We start from the raw sequence: 19,054 nt of genomic DNA on the forward strand, positions 1-19,054 counted from the left end.
GGGCTTCCAAGTGCGGGGTGCCTTACAGAGGTCTTATCCTCCCTGCACCTATAGGGTTTAGGAGGGGGAGTCAAGGCAGGCTTCCTAGAGGAAGACAAAGAGCTTGGGAGGAGGGGCAGAACCGCACCAGGTGCTCCTGGGGACGGTGGAATTTCCGAGGAGTTCCTGGGGCACCGAGACTCTCCGGGCTGGTCGGGCCGGTTTGGCCTCTGCCCCCAGGCGCGGCGGCCGCGGCTCCAGGGGGCCGAGCGCAGGACCGTCTTGAACACCAGCCTGAGGCTCGAAGCAGGACAGTTGGGTCCGCCCTCGCCCCGGCTGCTGGGCGGGGCTGCACCTGCCACCGTCGCTGGGGCTGTCGCCGCTGCGCACCTGGCCCAGGTGAGCCGCTCCACCCTCGCGGCCGCGCAAGCCCCGGGTCTTGGCAGCAGGTGAGTGGCGATCGCGGTTCCTAGCTGCGGAGGTGAGTGGAGGTCACCGGCTCCCGGGAGCCAGAACCGGGCCTGGCGCTTGGGGGGCCGAGGCGCCCTTTGCCCCGCGGAGCCTCTGGGCCGTGGCGGGTGCGGCTCCGCAGGAAGCGCCTCGGAGCCGAGCCCACTGCCCGCGTCGCCCGAGCTCACCCTCGTTCCGGCCCCTCCGGCCTTGCGGGGGCGAAGGCCGCTCTTCCCGCTCCGCCCGACTTGGCCCTCGGCCAGGAGAGGGAAGAGGCGCGCCCAGGCGCGGAGGGATCCCGCCTCCGCCCCAAAGTCGGAGCCCAGGCCCGAGGCCTCCCAGGGCGCCGGAGGCGGACGGAGAAACCTGCTGCATCCGCTGCGCACCTGTGTCCGGGCGGAGCTACAGCCGTCCGCGCGCCCCGCCCTTCCGTGCGCGCCCCCGCGCCCCCCAAACGTGCGCGCCCTGCCCGGCTCACCCCACCCGGAGGGCGGGGGTACTAACGCCCCTCCGGGAAGGCGGAGCGCTGGTGTGGGGTGTGTGGCGGGCCCGGGGGTGCAGGAGGGGGCCTCTCGGCTCGCGGGGCCACAGCGCTTTGTGCAAGTTCTTTCCTTCGGGACAGACGTCCGGGGATGAAGCACGCGCCAGGCGCAGAGGGGCCGCCGGTCCCAGATGAGGGGGAGTCGCTCAGAGACGGGTGCTGAGCAGCAAGTCAGACGGCTGGGCGCCTGGGGACAAGGCGCGGGCGCGCGCCCCGCGGCCAGGCCGACGCCGAGGCTCCGGGGAGGCGGAGGGCCCGCGTGAGGCCGGAGGGGGGGGCGGGGCTCGGGCTCTCCAGGAACCGCGCGGGTGCGACCGAGCGCGGTGGGCGGTGCGGGGGGCGGGCTCGGATTCGGAAGGGCTGTTCTCAAGAGTGCCTGAGGGGACGTGGGGTTTTCTGCTCACTTTGGGGAGTGGGCCTGGGGGACAAGGGAGGGTGAGGGTGGACGCCAGCAAAGGGGCGGGGCGCCCAGCCGCGGCTGTGAGGTGGTGGTGCGGGTGGGCTTGCAGAGCGGCAGGCAGTCTGGCAGGAGCTTTGAGAGGCAGCAAAGCAGCTGGGGACACCAGGGAGAACTGGCTCTTTGCCTCCTGCCTGGGCGCTCCCGGGCAGGCCACTGAGTGCTGGCGGCCACTAGCCTGTCCCGCAGGTGCTTTTGCTGCTCACTCAGCCTCACGGCCCACTGGGGCGCCTCGGAGGAGCTGCGGCTCGGTGGGGAAGCGGTGCAGTCAGGACTTCTTCCAGTTCTGTTGGACCCTGAGCCCAAGATGCACCATCGTCCAAGGGTCGTGGAGGCCACGGGTGGGGGGGGGGGCGTTGAGCAGGGGGCTTGGACAGGGTCAGATTAAGGATGTAGGAAAGCTGACGCTGCAGTGAGGGTGCTCTGCCCCTGGCGGGTGAGGGCAGGGACAGGGACCACAGGGGACGCTGCCTGATTGCTGTGGGCAGCGCCATGAGCCGCCAGTGCTGGGCCCCGAGTTCCAGGTCAGTCCGGGATGGGCGTGCGGGGCAGTCTGTTGTGAGCACAGGAGATGTCGGTTCTCCCCCACCTGGGCTCAGAGCTGGGAGCCTTGCGGAGGCCTCCTGTTTGCTTCCTTATCTAGAAGAGGGGGCTTAAGGTCCGTGTGATACCCCAGCGCCCTGGTAACTGCTCACCATTTGGGGGCTACACCTGGGAGGTGGACAGGGAGGGGGCCAGAGAGCCCTGCTCAAGGGCCCGTTATTGGTGAGAGTTTCCACAGGAGCCCCACCCATCACCCTGGCAGGTCAGAGGTCAGAGATACATCGGGGCTGCTCACTGGGGCCAGGGGAGCTACGTGGAGACCACCCCCCTTCTCCTGGGTGTTGGGACCGTAGGGAGTGTCCGGGAAGCAGGCCGTACTGCCCAGCTCCTCATGCGTGTGCAGGACGGCCCTGACTGGGGGTCCGCTGGCCAGGACCCCCACATATCACCGTGGCCCCCAGCCCTTCTGCCACCTCCCCGCTCGCCCAGGCCTAGCCTTGGGAAGGGAAGGACGGTGCCGGTGCCGGTGCCGGTGCCGGTGCCGGTGCCGGGGTGGGCTGGGGCGGGCCCTAGAGGAAGGAGCCGCTTGACTCAGAGTTACAGGAAGAGTGGGGCAGGCGGGGCTGGCGGGGAGAACCACCAACTGCCCGCCAGCCCGCTGGGGAGGAGGGTGGGTGTCTGGGTGGGGTTTAGGTTGAGGAGAGGATGTGACTGCAAAGCCAGGAAGCTACGGGGAAAGTTCTTATTAAAACGCACAAACAAAAGCCAGGGCCTCGCCGTGCTTGGCGATGCGTCTGGGGCAGCCGTGGTGATTTGGACTGGGCCGGGGGCCCAGCCGAGCAAAGAGTTTGCTCCCAAGCACACGTGAATGACCTCAGTGACGGACATCCCCTCCTCAGGAGGAAAGAGCTGGAACCAGGTGACTCCGTGTCCTCGCTGCTCAGCGTGAGCCTGTGTTCTCGTCCTCGGATGCCTTTTCCGGCCTGAGCCCTGCCCTCGAAATCAGGCCTGGCTGAGGGGAGGCCCGCAAAGCACGTGGCTTGTGTGAGCACGTGTGTGCGTGGTGCGTGTGTGCCAGTGAGAGAGCGAGGGGTGATGGGAGGCTGAGGGTGGGTGTGAGGTGCGGGGTGTGGGGTGTGCACAGATGCTCGTGGTTGTGTGCCAGGTGTGTGGACTGCCAGAGTGTCGGAGGTGTGGGGAGTGTGCACGTGTGCACGGGGACCAAGAGCTTAGTGCAGGCCTGTGTGGGACGTGCAGGGGGCGGGTGTACAGCACAGAGACCATACAGAGCACAGGGAGGGTTGCAGCGGAGGGTGTGCAGGGGGACACCTGTCACCTGGCCATGTGGTTTGGCCTGAATTTCCAGGAGGGTCCGAGGTTGCCTTTCCAGGGGTAGGAGGTCTTCCGAGGTTACAGAGGCCAAGGGGCCACTGCAGGAGTTGCCCTGGGACCCGCTGGGCTGGGGGAAGGGGTGTGAGCCGTCCAGCCTCCCATAGCCCTCAGTGGGCTTGTCCTCCTGCTTCAAGGGCCTTCCCAGGACTGCCCTCCACTCCAGACGACTTCTGGAAGGACCCTCTGCACCAGGCCCCCGGGAACGAGCCTGATGCTCCACCGATTTCCGAGGAAATTCCAGCCCAGCCAAACTAGGGGCTTCCAGCTGATCACGGGTCCATGTCGGGTCACCCGTGCCGAAGGAATGGGGGGCAGGCTAAGACTCGTCCCTGCAAAGCCTCAGGGGCCCCACGGGTGGGGGGAGGGCCTGAAGGAGCCGGGGCCCTGGTGTGTGCACTTAGCAGGGAGAAGGGGGAGGACTAGATACCCAGTAAATACCCGCTGGGCGCCAGGGAGGAGATGCCCAAGGCCCGGCTGCCAAGGAGTCTTCCTCGAAGGCTCTGACACTGGGGCTTCACGCCCCGCCTTTCAGCCCAGGTCACTGGAGAGCTTTTGGGTCAAGAGGCATGTGGCTGCTGCCAGTCTGGCGGGGAGTGGTCCCGGACCCCGCGCAGGAGAAAAAGGTCACCTGTGGGCGGGTGGGGGCTTCCCCTGGAGAACCAGATGGGCAGTGTGGACGAAAGTGCCTGGGTCTGAAGATGACAAACGGGTGGCGGCGCCAGCACAGGACCCAGAAGGAGGGCTGCCCCGTGAGACCAGCCTGACCCCCCCCGCTCGCCCCTCCTGCCTCGACACCTCGGCCCAGTGCAGCCTCAAATGCTGGGTTCACGCGTGCGTGGTGCACCCAGGACGGCGTCCAGAACAAAACCCCATGGCTGGGAGTGAGGCTCGGTCAGGCAGCCCAGCACTCGAGAACCCCGAGCCCCCCGGAGCCTCGGTGCAGGCTGAGTGCGGCTGTGCTGCAGCCCCCCTGCCTGTATGTGGCAGCCCTGTCCCAGGGGACCTGGGAACGAGGCCAACTCCTGGGCTCACGAGGGGTGCCGGGAGTGCTGTCCCACCCTGGGCTGTCACGGTGTCCCCGGGGCAGATGACGTGCAGTCTAGGCTGTGCCTGGTGCTCTGCGGCCTCCACGCGGCAGCTGGGGCAGAGGCAGTGCTTCGGTGGCCAGAGTTACACGTTAACTTATCCTGTTCTTGTTTAACTTGCTCCCGGGGATGGCGGCAGCCTCTGACCCGTCCCGGTGCCCTGACTGACTGGCCACAAGGACAGAGATTGAATCCTGCCCAGCCCTTGAGGGATCAGTCTGCTCGGCCAAGGAGCCCCGGGGAGCCGTGGGTGGCACCAGTGTCCAGCCTGCCTCGAGGAGGCCCCGGCCAGACCATGGCAGGTAGACGGTCAGAGAGGGATGGGCACGGGCTCCACTCCCACCTCCTGCCCCTCAGGCTGGCTCCACGCTGCAGTGTGGCCTGGCCTCTCTGCTTGGCCTCAAGCCAGGGGTACAAAGACCTCTGTTTGCCCCTCCCCTATGGCCCGGGGTCCTGACCCCATGGTTAGGATGGGCCCTCACCCTCTCCTGCCCAAGGCCTCTAGACCAGGCTCGTGGGGGTCAGTAAAGCCCAGGGATACTGGGAGTGGGCGCTGGTGGGGGGCCATGGGGGGCGGGCTGCTGGGAGACCACACTACCAAGATGATGGCGGTCTTCTATGCCTACCGGCTCCGGCTCATCACCCCAATTTAAAGATGAGAAAGTTCAGATCTTGGGGAGGTGAGAAGGCTTGCCTGTGGCCAGGAGTAGAGGGTCCTGGAACCCCCAGCTCCCATACCAGGTGGAAGGTGCTGACACGCAACCCCTGACTCCCCCACACCACCGGTGTCCAGCAGAGGGGCCGGGGCCTGGCATCAGAGCAGTGGGCGACAGGTGCACACAGGAAATGTGTGCTGGCTCACGTCCTGGGTAGACAGGCAGCTAGGCGGGCCCTGCTGAGCTGGGGGGCGGTGCTGGGTCAGCTCAGCCATGACTCCATGCTAACATCTCTGAGGACTGGCGGCCACATCCAGGGCAGGCAGAACACAGAAGAACCAGCCGCTGCTGGGGTAAGACGTGCCAGATGCCAGGCCCTGTCCCCCAAGGGACTTGTGGACAGACATGGTGTGGTTACCAAGCAACACATGCCACTGGCCACCTTGGTTTTTTCCTGGCCCACAGACCATCTGTGGACAGTGGGAGGCTGGCATCGTGGGCAGAGCTAACCCACTGGGTCCTCTCTCTGCAGGACCCTGCGACAGGGCCCCTGACTTCCTCTCCCCATCTGGAAACCAGGTCCTGTGGCCTGCCCTGGGCAGTGTGGTCACTCTGAACTGCACGGCCTCGGTGGTCTCTGGGCCCCACTGCCCCTTGCCCTCGGTCCAGTGGCTGAAAGATGGGCTGCTGCTGGGCAATGGAAGCCACTATGACCTCCATGAGGACTCCTGGTAAGAGATGAGGGTGTCTGGGGTCAGGTGACCACGCTGGATATACCCACCCCCAGTGGCCTCTCTGACCTACACCCTGGTCTGTAATCACCTGGAAATGGGCTGGGGAGTGACTGGCCAGACATGACACGGGCAGAGTGCCACTCTGGATGCACACTAAGAGTCAGTGACTGCAGGGACAGATGGCCCCTCTAGACACTCACCTTGTAGGCCACCCAGGGCCATGGGTGCCAGCAGAGTCCTACAGCCTGAATTACTCATTGACCGTCGGGCCAAGCCTAGGATCTGAGGACCCCCAGGACCCAGACCCAGGATTAGGGTGACTGTCCCAAAAGGGATCCACACCCCCTTCATGTTCTGGCCATTTCTCTTAGCTTATGGCCCAAGGACTGCCCAGGAGGCCCAAATCTGCAGCCTCTCTGGGCGAGTCCCGGACAAGTGGGGCTCTGGGGCATCCAGTGATGCTGTTGGGCCCCAGGTGAGGGGGTGGGGCCTGGTCTCCCCAGGGTCAAGGCCAACTGGTCAGAGGTGCTTGTGTCCAGTGTCCTGCGGATCAACCTGACCAGTACTGAGGACTTCAGGACCTTCACCTGCTCCGTCCAGAACACCAGCTCCTCTTCCTTCACTCTTGGGAGAGCTGGTGAGTGGGGTCCAGTGGGGTAGAAGCTAGGAGGGAGGCCTGGGGAGCCTTTAGGCTTGGAGGGTGCTGGGGCGGCTCAGTCAGTGGCTCTGTCCCCAGGCCTGGCTGGACATGTGGCCGCGGTGCTGGCCTCACTCCTGGTCCTGCTGGTCCTGCTCCTGGCAGCGCTGCTATACGTGAAGTGTCGACTCAATGTACTGCTCTGGTACCAAGACACGTATGGGGAGGTGGAGATGAACGGTGCGTGGGGCGCAGATGGATGGGGAGGCGGAGTCAGCCACGGGGCCTCCGTAGGCTCAGCTCTGGGTGGGGGGGATTGGCTCTGGAGGTGGGGGCGAGGAGGTATCCGTCCCTGGAGGGCACTGGCGAGATCCCAGTCCAGGGAAGGGAGGTGTCTCTGTGCGGCCCAGGAGGGCACAGGGCCGGCAGAAGGGGGCCACGGTAGCCTGGTTCCAGGGCTCCACTCGGAATCCTGTGCTGAGGAGGGGTCTAAGCGGGGTCCGGGGCCGAGATCTGCTGGGTCTGCGTCTGGGGGGCTGGCCTGGCCCCTGGGGCACAAGGGGGGAGGTTTAGGGGGCCCCGAGGGTGGCAGGCCTAGGCCTGGAAAGCGGCCGCGCTGACCCGCCGCCACCCGCAGATGGGAAGCTCTACGACGCCTACGTCTCCTACAGCGACAGCCCCGAGGACCGGAAGTTCGTGAACTTCATCCTGAAGCCGCAGCTGGAGCGGCGCCGGGGTTACAAGCTCTTTCTGGACGACCGCGACCTCCTGCCGCGCGCGGGTACCGCGGCGCCCTACCCCTTTCCGCTCGGGCCCAGCCCCGATCCGGGGCGCAGGCCCCACCCCTGTTCCGGCCCAGACCCCGCCTTTCCAGGGCCACGTCCCTCAAGCCCGCCTCCTCCCCATCCAGGACCCAGCCCCATCTCTCGGGCCCCGCCCCTGTTCCGGCCCAGATCCCGCCTTCCCAGGGCCACGCCCCCTCGGGTCCTCCTCAGGCCCAGGCTAGGGCCCCGCCCCTTCTAGGGCCCCGTCCGCACCGCCCACGCCGATGCCCGGGTTCCCGCAGAGCCGTCGGCCGACCTCCTGGTGAACCTGAGCCGCTGCCGGCGCCTCGTCGTGGTGTTGTCCGACGCCTTCCTCGGCCGGGCCTGGTGCAGTCACAGCTTCCGGTGGGTCCCGCGCGGGGCTGGGTGGGCCCCAACTGCGCCCCTCCTGACGGTGCCGCCCTCGCAGGGAGGGCCTGTGCCGGCTGCTGGAGCTCACGCGCAGACCCATCTTCATCACTTTCGAGGGCCAGCGGCGCGACCCCGCACACCCTGCGCTCCGCCTGCTGCGCCAGCATCGCCACCTGGTGACCCTGCTGCTCTGGAGGCCCGGTTCCGTGGTGCGGAGGGGCAGGGGGCGGGGAGGGAGGGGGCTTGTGCATGGGAGCCCGTGGGCGGAGGCGCCATGGTCAGCCGCCCAGAGGAGTGGGCTCTTTGGGGCCAAGGGGACCAGGGTCTTTCCGTGTTGGCACCCACCCCCCTCAATTGTTCACGCCTGCTAACTGCCCCACCTTGGTCTCCAGACACCTTCCTCCGATTTTTGGAAAGAGCTACAGTTGGCGTTGCCACGGAAGGTGCAGTACAGAGCGATGGAGGGAGACCCCCAGACCCGGCTGCAGGATGACAAGGACCCCATGCTGATTGTGCGAGGCCGGGTCCCAGAGGGTCAGACCCTGGACCCGGAGCTGGACCCTGACCCTGAGGGGGACCTGGGTATGCCCACCGGCCCCACCCCTGACCCTGAGAAGCTCAGCCTGAGTTGGAGGGGGGCTGCTGCATAAGGTGGAGCCCCAAAAAGGGTCCAGGCGGTGGGGACTGCTCCCTGCAGCCCGTGGATGGGCTTAATTCCCAGCACCTCCCACTGCCTCTTTCCGTGAAGGTGGTCGGGCCCGGGGCCTGACTGGGAACCTCCAGGACCTCAAATGCCACCATGCAGGAGGGGCAGCAGGGAGTGACCCTGGCAGAAGGCAGGCTGTGGGCAGCCCAGCCTCAGGCCTGGCGGTACCCCTCCCCAGGTGTACGAGGGCCTGTCTTTGGGGAGCCAGCAGCTCCACCGCATGCAAGTGGGGTCTCGCTTGGAGAGGGCCAAGGCAGTGAAGTGGATGTGTCGGACCTTGGCTCCCGAAACTACAGTGCCCGCACGGACTTCTATTGCCTGGTGTCGGAGGATGACGTGTAGCCCCTGCCCCCTGGAGCAGCACGATCACCAGGGACGGCTGGGGGCAGGGCTGATTTTTTTCCCACTCAGCAGGACCACGAGCCCTGTCTACCTGCAGCCCTGGGACCTCGGGGAAAGAGAGTGGGCCCAGCGACCGTCCTTGTGCCAGAAATAAAGTCCTTTGGAATCCTGCCCAGGTCTCGGCCTCTCCTCTCCTGGGGCAGGAAGGGGGTATGCAGTGTCCTGAGCAGAACACCCCCCCCCCCACACTCACTTCCGTCTCAGGCACTCCAGGGCCCTGGATCCCTCCCTCTTCTCACTCCATGGCCATCTGGTCACCACATCTGGGTGTCCACTCAAGCCCACCCTCTCCCCATCCTCCGTCCTGAGCCAGCTCAGGCACATCTCTTGCGGTGGCCTCCTCGGGTCTCCCTGCGTGGGGCCGTGACTGTTCCCAGGTCCACTCTCATCCAGACAGTCCTTGGGGGCAGGCCCCTCAGAGACTTCAGGTTCTGAGCTTTGCAGAAAAAGCCTGTTGTTGTACAAATATCAGTGGGAACTTTACAAGCAAAAGGCCTGGCTTGGTGAGATGGAGAGAGGTTCCAGAACCTACTGGACCCCAAACCTCAGACAGCATGAGTATCCCTGTCAGGGCACCTCCAGGCCCAGGAAGGCAGGGCGGGGAGAGGTGTTGGATGCATGTGGGACGTGAGCACAGCCCGGCAGGGCAGCACCGAGGCCAGTGGGAGTCACAGCTGCCCCAGAAGTGCTCGTTCCTCTGCACACAAGGTCCCCAGCTCTGCTGCTTCTGCGCCTTACTTGGCTTGAGGCTGCCTCTGCTGTCTGCCCCATCTCCTCCGTTCTCTCCGCCAGCTCTCCCGCTGCCGGACACGCCCTCCTCCCTGTCCTGGGTCCCCTGACCTGGAGAGGCCTGTGTATGGCCCCAGGGGCGAGTGTCCTAAGGGGCAGGCATGGTTGCGCTTGGGGACATTGCTGAGTCCTTGGGTCCGACCCCCAGGTCTGACCAACCAGAGAAGCATGAGGGCCCGTGGCTGCTGAGTTCACGGCCACCTTTATTCCCATTGCTGGCTGTCCCGAGGCGCTGCTGGGCCGCAGCCAGTGCCACCTCTGCCAGTGTGACCTGGCCACCACCCCACGCATCAGAGCAGCCTCAAGCCCTGCCCCACCCCCTGCCCTGCAGAAGCCGATTCCCCAGCCGCAAGCCCCTGTCCCCTCCCCCATGGCCCAGGCCTTCAGGTTGCACGTGGACGGGGCTCCAGCGAGAGCCCCTGGGCCATCATCGATCCTGTCCTCCAGGCTGGCTGGCGAGCAGCCCTGAGCTGAGCCCTTCCCTCGGAGGTGGGTCACATCGCACGCTCCTTCAAGGAAGGCTTCGCCTACGGGCCCAGGAAGTCTTCCTTTCGGTAGCCCTTCTGCGGTGGAGAGGGGGCTGGGGTCAGGGCGCTGCTGCTCCGCACCCCGTCCCCCCGGGTGTGCTGGGAGCGGGCCCCTGGCCTTATGGGTGCCCTGGGCCACATGGGTTTCCGTGTCCTTCCCTGCCGTCCTGGGCCCACGTCCCACACGCACAGCCCCGCCTGCCCTGGACCGCGGGAACATACCGCCCGGAAGTCTCGGTGGAGCTTGTTGTACTGCCACAGGTTGGCCAAGAGGCTGGAGGCTGCCCGGGAGGACGTCTCATTGTCAGGGCTGGGGGGGCAGGGGGCAGGGGTTAGTGGGGTGACAGGCTTGGCCAGAAGGCAGGGTGAGCTGGGGGGGCAGGGTGGGCACGGGGCTCGGGCCCTGACCTGTCCCGCTTCTTCTTGATGAAGAACAGCTTGCGCAGCCCATCGAAGTAGAGCAGGTCTCGGGCGGCCACGGGACTGGCCACCACCAGGTTGTTGAGGACGGCTATGATGTTCACCAGCACGTCGGCCGGGGGCGAGTTCTCGCCCGGGCTGCCAGGCAGCTTCTCAATCAGGTGACTCACCACCTTGGTGGCTGCCAGGAGGTCGGGGCGGTCAGTCTCCGTTGCCCGCCCCCTGCCCCGCCCCCTTGGCACCGGCCGTCCCCTGCTCCCCCAGGGAGCTGGTGTGCCTGTCTGCCCACCAGCTCTGGCTTCCCAGAAGCCGGCCGGAGGAGCAGTGCAGACGCGTCCTGGCGTGCGCCCAGCCCCGGGGAGGCAGAGCCCGGGCTTCGGGCGGCTGGACTCACACAGCTCGTCCTTGTTCCTGGCGTTCCGAGCCAGGTTTCGGATGAGGCCGGTCAGTGAGCGCAGCTGGTGGTGGTCAGCGGTCCGAACTCGGTCCAGCAGCGGGTTCAGGATGCGCTCCTGCTCCAGAGCCAGCCGGCTCAGCACGCCCGCCCACTGCCGGCGGGAGAGGGGCTGGTGAGAACGGGTGCTGGCGCCCCGTGGAGGCCCCGGGTCTGCTCCCTCCTGGCCCAACCCTCCCGGCACCTTCCTGAAACTCAGTGCAGCCCCGCGGGCCGGAGGTGGCCTCCTCCAGCCGCATCCTGCCTGCCTTCCTCTCTCGCTCCGAAGTTCTGGCCCCCCGATGCACCGTGAAGTCCGGGAGAGCAGGCTCCTGTCCCCCGTCCACCCCTTGCGTGCCCAGTGCCTTGCGTCCCCAGCGCGTGGCCAGGTGTGGTCCCAGGCCACCTCACCCTGCGGTCGCCTGCGGTGATGTTCTGCAGCGCCCCGGCAGCTGCTTCTGTCGTGTGCCGGTTGAGCTCACAGCACTGCAGCAGCCGGTTGTACAGCGCCACGACCTGGGGGCTCCACAGCCACTCCAGGCCCTTGGGGTCCTTAGACACCTCGGCGAAGGTGAGCGCGTCGGCCATGAGGGGCAGCTGGGCAGGAGGGCGTGGAGGGTCAGCCGAGGTCACCCGGGATCCCTGCTTCCGCCCGCCCGCCTGCCCAGGCCCGCACCCACCTCTCGGAGCCGCCGGCTCTGTGGCGTGAAGCAGCCCACTGCCTCGCCTGGCGGCGCCCCTGCCGCATCCCGGCGGCCTCGGCCCTCCAGCCGCTGCAGGGCCGACGGTGGCATCTCGTCGTACAGGCGGTAGGACAGGTTCCTGAGCACGCACACGGCGTTCTCCACGCTCTGTGGACAGAGGACGGACCTCGGTCAGAGCAGGCTGGAGCCCCTCGGGCCCCGGGGCACTGGCTGACCCTCACCTTGTCCTCGCACTTGCCCGCGTCCAGGGCGTGGTTGATATAGGTGACCAGGGAGTCCACCAGCCCGTGGCACTCACGCATCTTCTGGCGAGTGGCCTGGGAGGCCGAGCTGAGGTTCCTTTGGATGGAGGCAGATCAGAGACCCCCGTTGGGACCGCAGGCAGAGCCCACCCCACAGGGACCCACCCAAGGCTGAGGTCCTGAGCACCAATCCCCTCCTCCCCCGAGCTGGGCTCTGCCCCTCGGCACCTCCGCGTGCCTGCCCATCCCCCATCCACTTCTCAAAGTGTCCGGGGCTCCGGGGAGGTTATAAATATCAGATCAAATCCCTGATTTAAAGAAATCTGAGCCTGCAGCCCCCAGTCTGTTGACATCTGGCGGGGGGCCACACCTGGTGGCCTGTTCCACTCTTGCGTCAGCGCCTCTGCCTCGCCGTCCACTTCTCCCAGGGCCCCCCCCCCCCCGTGGCCCCGCCTTGTCATTCAGACCTCAGATCCTAACGCCCCTTCCCTGGGCCTCCCCCGCCTGCTGCCCGTCGTACCTGAGGAAGCCCGTGGCATTGTAGAAGATCTCCGCTTCCGAGGCGTTCTGCTGGGTGAGGGGCGTTCCCCCGGCCCCTGAGAAGGGGCTCAGCACCAGGTCTGTGAGCTGCTCCAGCGTGTCTCGGGCCAGGCGGTCCTTCAGGTGGTCACTGGAGGACAGGTTCCACAGGATCCCTGGGGCAGGCGGGCCGAGGCCGTGGTCAGGGACGGCCCTCCAGCCCCTCCGCCTCTCCCGGGGATGGCAGGGCGGAGGCCCCTAACCTCTCCCACGGCCCCGCCTGGCACTTCGAGCCTCGCTGGGGAGAGCCTGAGTGTGACGTGTAGGGTCACGGGGCTGCAACGGCGCAGAGAGGAGGACGCTCGGGGCCGCGGGGCCTGGGGCTGGAGTCCAGCTCCAGAGACGTGCCCCAGGGATGGCCGTGGGGACCGAGGGAAGGGCGGCAGAGCGGCGGGCGGGGAGCAGGGCCACCTGTGACGTTCTTGCGCAGCTCGTCGTCCTGCTCGCGCAGCGTCCGCAGCAGCTCGAAGATGCCGTTCTCCTCCACCAGGGCCAGCTTGTTGTCCGCGTTGTCGTAGACAAGGTTGCGCATGGCGCCCGTGGCGTGGCGCTGCACCTCCTGGTTGGCGTGGTTGAAGAGCTTCACCAGCCTAGCCACCGCCTGCAGGCTGCGGGCCTGTGGGCATAGCCACACGGGTGTTAGCACGTGTGCACACGCTGCATAGGTATGTACAAACGTATGCAGGTGTATACGGATGTGTGAGTACATATGCAGGTGTATGGAGATGTGTGCAGGTGTGTGCAGAGGTGTGCAGAAACATGCAAATGTGTGCAAGTGTGTGCAGGTATGTGCAGGTATATAGACGTGTGCATACACATACAGGTGTATGGAGATGTGCGCAGGTGTGCGCAGATGTGTGCACATGTGTGCAGAAGCGTGCAGGTGTATAGAGATGTGTGCATACTCATGCAGGTGTATGGAGATGTGTGCAGATGCATGCAAATGTGTGCAAAGGTGTGCAGGTATATAGAGACGTGTGCATCCACGTGCAGGTGTATGGAGATGTACGCAGGTGTGTGCAGGGGTATTCAGATTTGTGCAAGTCAGTCCCTCCTGCCCCTCCTCTGCTGAGGAGGCTCTGGGCAGGTGGGGTCTGCCCAGGCAGCTTGGGGATCAGTGAGGGGTGGTCAGGGACCAGAGGACAGTGAGTGAAGGGGGGCCCATGAGGGTGGTAAGCAGGGGCGGTCACCTGCTTCTTGGCTGCTGTGTCACTGTAGCACTTGTGCTGAATGTAGGCTGCTCCCAGCACCTGCAGGTTGGGATCTGAGGCCATGAGGTACTTGACTGCTGAGGGCAGGTCAATGTCATCAAAGCTGCAGAGACAAGAGACGGGTCAGGCTGAGCCTGGGGCAGACCAGGGTCATGGCAGAAGCCCCCTCCCCGAGCCAGGCCCAGCTCACCCGCTGCTGAGCCTCTGCACAGTGCGGTGGCCACCGTAGCTGTCCAGCCCACGCATGTCCGGCAGGTGGCCCGAGTCGCCCAGGCTGAGGCTGAGGCTGCGCACAGATGGCGCCCGGATAGCGGGCTCCAGGGCGCCCCCTGGCACTCCCCCAGCCCCCACACGGCTGCGGTGGCCGCTCTGGAACCGCTGCAGGGTCCGCATGGCGGGGGCACGGATGGTCCGGCTGGGCGGCCCCTCGGCAGCCTCCGGCCAGTCCAGGCCCCCAGCCCGGCCACAGCTGGAGCCGGCCTGGCGCTCAGAGGCAAAGGCCCTGTAGGCGGAGGTGGCCGCCGGCTCCAGCGGCTCCTCCACCACTCTGTAGCATTCATCCGGACCCCCGGCCCCCAGCCTGAGCGAGTGCAGGGACAAGGTGTCGTGATCCGCCCAGCTCCCCACCCTACCACGCTCGTGGAAGGACGTGGGCCGGGTGGGCGGGGGCGCCGCGGGCCGGGCACCCCTATACCCTGCGGCCCCAAGGGCACTGCCTCCGCTCTGGGCTGAGCTCAGCCTTCGACCGGAGCTCACGTCCACGGCCGAGCGGGAGGACCAGGAGACAGGGTTGCAGGCGGGCCTGGCGATGGGCCGGAAGGTCTGTGGGGCAGGGAGGGGAGGGCAGTGAGGGGCGCTGGGCTTCCTGACGCTGGAGCCCCCAGAGCCCCCAGAACCTCCCTCACGGGGCTCCGGGCTGTCACTCACCGAGGTGTCCCCGCTCCGGCCCTGGGAGCGGGAGCTGAAACCGGCCTGCAAGGTGTGGTACTGAGCCTGGCACGCGCCTGTGGAAGGGACAGTGCAGCGTGGCTGGGCTGACGGCAAGGCACTGGCCTCCGGCCTGCCCTCCTGCCCTGAGCCCTGGTGGGGAGGCCAGTGGACTCTGGGGCAGGTGCCTTGGCTTCTGGTCCCTGCCGTTGCCTTGTCATCCCTCCCACAGCCCTCGTCCCTTCCAGCTGTGCCCCTCAGCGGGGGACGGATGTGCTCACCCTGCTGACCTCCCGGCTACCTGGGGAGTGTGCCAGGGCCTCCTTCCTCAGCTCCCCGATCCCTGCCAGGGCACAACGCCTGGCCACCGCCCCCAGGAAGCCACACTGACCTCCCGGGAGCCCATCCTGTGCTGTTGGTCACTCACCGCGGACACACAGTCTCCCTGGACCAGTGCCCTGAGGCGCAGTCCCCTGACCCACCTGGCCGAGCCACACCCACCCCTAGCCACACACAAACCGGGGGCACCGGCGCCAGCCCGCCTGCATGGCGAGTGGACAGACGGGCAGGTGGATGGAGGGCGGAGGGTGGAGAGATGGGGGGAGGGCGGGTTGGACCATCGGAAGGATGGGTGGTTGGATGAACAGACTGGTGTGTGAAGGGGTATCTAAGCCGGGAGGACGGAGGGACGGGTGGATGCTGAAGGGACAACTGAATGAATATGTGGATGACAGGTGGCGCGGGGTGGTTGGTCGGGTGTATAGGAAGAGCTGAGAACGCCCGGAGAAGAGTTGGGCAAAGGTCAAACCAAGGCAGAGCAGTGGGAACGGACTGGGGTGGCATCACCTGGGCAATGCCAGGGGCGGGGTCTTTGGATGGGGAGGTTGTTCCTGGGGTGGGCAGCCTCTGCTAGAGTCCCTGCTGTGGCCACACCTGGAGGGGGAAGAGTCCCATCCCCCAAAGGCCAGGGTAGAGTTCCTTGGCTGAAGGGATTCAGGGTGAGGGTGAAGGGAAGGGGGGGCCTTGGACCCTCCCCCAACCTCTGCCTCAGTGAGGTCTGGGGGGACTCCCCCGCCCAGCACGCTCCCCAGACGGGCCCTGGTTAATGAGGCTTCTGGGCAGGGGCTATTCACCCCTTGACTCTAGTGAGGCTCAGCCGTGGGGGGGCACGGCCCCGAGCCCGGGGGCCTTACCCCCACCCCCAAATTATAATCCTTTTTCCCCCTAATTGCCAGGGTAGCCAGGGTGGTAATTAACCCCTCCCTGCTCCCTCCTCTACCCCATGACCCCTGGGCACCCAACTTGGCCACCAGCAAGGCTGAGGCCCGGGTAGGGGAGGACGCAAGAATCCAGGCAGCCCTGGCGGCCCCTGTGCTGGCTGACCCGCTTATCCCCCGACCAGCAGCTGGCGGCCAGTACTGGGAAGGGCTCTCTGGAGATCACGCGAGCCACTGTGAAGCGGGGTCTTGGCCCCTGACATCCTGGAGGCTCCTCTTACTATCTAACCTTGGTCCCTGTTGCTGCAGACTGGCAAGGGAGGAAATGGCATTTCTAGAAGCGCCCTGAACTTGCTGCACACACTGATGCACACGCACACACACACGTACACCCGTGCACGTGCCCCATGCACGAACCGGGGTTCCTACACAGGGGGCTGCCTGGCCCTGAGGGGCATTCCCCCACCCGCTGCTCTCATGGAGAGTATCCGGGTCACCCCAGCAGGGCCCCCCCCCGCAATTCCGCAGGGAGACCCTGGCCCAGACAGGCCATGGCTCTCCTCCAGGAGTCCCAGACCCCGCCCCTCACCTTTCTGTCTGCTCATTCCCGTGGGGCATGGGGGGTAGACGCTAGAGTCTGGGCGTCTGTGTCTCTGCGTTTGTGTCTCCAGGGGAGTGACGTGTGTGTCTGCGTATCTGAGACCGTGTGTGAGCCCATGGGATGTGGGACCGGACGCGTGTGTGTTCCGGGTTTGCCGACAGAGACAGACCCGGCCGGCCACATGCCACTTCTCCCGTGCCCCACCTGGGGGGGCGGGAGGCTCAGGGCCCAGTGGGCAGGTGAGGCCCAACCCGGCTCGCAGGGAGGACCCCTGGGGTCCCTGCCAGGAGGTGGAGGCCTCACCTTTGGCTTCTCCCACGCCTGGAGGCGTAGGGCGGTGACTCAAGGCGGGCCTGAGTGAGTCAGGGAGCTGAATCCGAAGTGGCCCCACCGCGGCCTCTGGCCCTCGCACCACCACGCCCGCCGGGGCCACCTCCACCCGCCACCCACCGTGGGCACCCGGCCAGCGTCTGCCTACCTCTGGCCGCCTCGGCCACCCCGTCGGGCTGGGCCGGCCCGTTCTGCCAAGGCTGCTGACCCAGCTGCAGGAGGCGAGCGCGGACCTGCTCCTGGACGCGAGCTGCACGCAGCCTCTCGGCCTCCGGCCCTTCGGTGCCCCGGCGGTCCAGCTGCAGGTCCGAGGGCAGCGCCAGGGAGTACACACCCATCTCGGGCTGCAGGGCCGACAGCAGGAAGTTACCGTCCTGCATGGCGGCGGGCGCGGGGGCCGGGTCTGCCTGGCCTGGGCCTGGTCGCCACCTCCAGCCCGATTTGTCTCCGCTGTCTCTTCCCGCGCGGCCCTGTCCCCGAAGTCCCCTCCCCGCTGGCCTCGCCCAGGGCTGGCCCGGAGACTGACGCCGCCCAGCCCTGAGCTCAGCTAGGGGCGGGGACACCTGGGCCAGGTGGGAGGGAGGGGCTACCACCCGCTTAAGGTGGAATTTGGGCGGAAGAACAGGCCATGCGCGTTCCCCCTCCTTCTGCCCATCCCAGGACAGGGCAGAAGGGGTCCGGGCCCTTCTTTGTTCCCAGCCTGTCTTTTGGGATAGGCCACAGCCGGTCCTTTGGGCCTACTGTTCTGAGCATTAGGGAAGGGCGGAGGGAGGCCACCTCGGGGAGTCTGAGGGCGGGGGCTCCCCCACCCTGGGGAGCTGGGGGCTCCAGGTCACTCCAGGGACCAGGCACCGCAGCAGTGAGGTTGGAGTGAGGCCTAGCAGGGGTCAAGTGCTAAGGGACAGAGCTGAGGATAAAAGGCTTGGAGTGGAGCTTTAGGGTGGATGGGGGCTCTATGGGGCCCTCGTCCTGGTCCTTGGTGCCCAAGAGACCCCAGAAGCAAGAGGTGAGACGGGCCCACCCCAGGCTCATGACCCCCCAGACCTCCATCCTGCAGACTCCGGAAGTGCCCCCAGCCCCCCGCCTCTGCACAGGCCTCCAGAGGGCTGGCTGGCCCTCCCGGGCTCCCGCCCCCCCAGGCTGTGGAGGTGGGAGGCCTCTCCCAACCCATGAGTCAAGGCTCAGCTCAGCAGGGGCAGGCGGGGCTGCCCCAGGGGGTTGACTCAGAGGGGCCCTCCTGCCCTGGCTGGGGGCGCAGGATCTGGCGTGCGCCGGGGAGAACCCAGGAGTCCAGGCGAGCAGGGACTTTGAGGGGTGGGAGTTGTGTGGGGAGGGGAGGCCCAGCAGTCAGAGGTGGGAGCGGGAGGGCCAGGCTTAGCAGCGCTCGCCCCAGGAAGGTCTCCCTGGAGCGGCACCGCCAGCTGGGCCAGCACGCTCCAAGGCCTCCCGTGTAGGCCCGGCTTGGATCCAGGACAGGCCCCTGGCGGACTGAGTTGGGGCTGAGCCCAGGGGGGCTGGAGGGGTGCGGGCTGAGTGGCCTCATGTACCTCCTGGGTTCCCCTGGAAAAGTCGCCCTGGGGCCACCCTCACAGGCCTTCCCTCCCATGGGAGGCCCTGACCCTGGGCCCTGGCCCCCTGAAGGCAGGGGACAGGACGTGAGCCCAGGTGGGAATGGTGGCTGGGGGCAGTGGCCTGGGGGCGAGGTGGGGTCGGGGTCAGAAGGCAGCCCTAGGGGTGAGGTCAGTGCTGGGGAGGGGACTGGGGGTGGGAGTCAGAGGTCAGCGTGGGGGGTGAGAGAGGGAGGGGAGGGTCCCCGGAAAGGACAAGGTGAACCCTGGGGTGGAGTCTCCCGGCTCAGGGGATGGGCACAGTGGGCGACCTACCCTGCTGGTGGTCCAGATACTGCCGGCCTCCGGGCTCATCCCAGAGGCCTCCGCTGCCGGCTGAGGAGTCCTGGGCTGCATCCCGGGCCCAGCACTGCCGTCGGGGCCTCAGTGTGGGACAGGACTGCCGGGGCACCGGGAGGGTGGGGTGGGAACGCCCGCACGCCCAGCGAGCTCATCAGACCGGTTGCTTCCCTGGGAGACGTGTTTTGTGTGGAAAAATCCCAGGATACAAGTTTGTACAGCGCTGAGTGCGCCTGGAGGCCCGCCCTTCACGCGAGTCCACCTGGGATCCCCCTGGCAGGGCAGCAGGCCTCGAGGGGCAGACTGCAGGTGGGGTCCAGAGGTCCTGGGTGGTGGGACAGGGCTGCAGAGGGATGGAAGGGGCTTTGGTGGGGTCGGAGCCACGGGATGGAGAGGAGGTGCCAGGCAGA

General features: G+C 66.8%; 2 protein-coding genes across 13 annotated transcripts; one reads left to right on the forward strand and one right to left on the reverse strand.

The window, feature by feature from the left end:
- The first annotated feature begins 164 nt into the window (after positions 1–164).
- On the forward strand, positions 165–8,868 carry SIGIRR (single Ig and TIR domain containing). Of its 12 annotated transcripts, none has more exons than XM_059932474.1 (11): positions 165–428; positions 2,870–3,014; positions 4,587–4,749; positions 5,636–5,834; positions 6,341–6,474; positions 6,574–6,714; positions 7,112–7,255; positions 7,541–7,643; positions 7,708–7,858; positions 8,042–8,231; positions 8,534–8,868. In XM_059932474.1, exons 3-11 carry the CDS (start codon positions 4,743–4,745, stop codon positions 8,695–8,697), a joined length of 1,233 nt encoding a protein of 410 aa, XP_059788457.1. In that variant the 5' UTR covers positions 165–428; positions 2,870–3,014; positions 4,587–4,742; the 3' UTR covers positions 8,698–8,868. The 12 variants fall into 12 exon arrangements, with proteins under 12 accessions (XP_059788457.1, XP_059788455.1, XP_059788462.1 ...); XM_059932475.1 differs by lacking the exon at positions 165–428 and adding an exon at positions 1,797–1,951; XM_059932472.1 differs by lacking the exon at positions 2,870–3,014.
- Positions 8,869–9,729: 861 nt separating this feature from the next.
- PKP3 (plakophilin 3) lies at positions 9,730–18,714 on the reverse strand. The gene is made up of 14 exons (XM_059929881.1): positions 18,621–18,714; positions 16,886–17,081; positions 14,590–14,666; positions 13,853–14,484; positions 13,642–13,765; positions 12,863–13,067; positions 12,393–12,567; positions 11,852–11,969; positions 11,607–11,777; positions 11,338–11,523; positions 10,888–11,041; positions 10,482–10,674; positions 10,296–10,383; positions 9,730–10,109 (listed from the first exon to the last, which is right to left on the reverse strand). Exons 1-14 carry the CDS (start codon positions 18,699–18,701, stop codon positions 10,074–10,076), a joined length of 2,436 nt encoding a protein of 811 aa, XP_059785864.1. The 5' UTR covers positions 18,702–18,714; the 3' UTR covers positions 9,730–10,073.
- Positions 18,715–19,054: the final 340 nt, after the last annotated feature.

Source organism: Balaenoptera ricei, chromosome 8 (assembly GCF_028023285.1).
Source record: "Balaenoptera ricei isolate mBalRic1 chromosome 8, mBalRic1.hap2, whole genome shotgun sequence".
Classification (NCBI taxonomy): domain Eukaryota; kingdom Metazoa; phylum Chordata; class Mammalia; order Artiodactyla; family Balaenopteridae; genus Balaenoptera; species Balaenoptera ricei.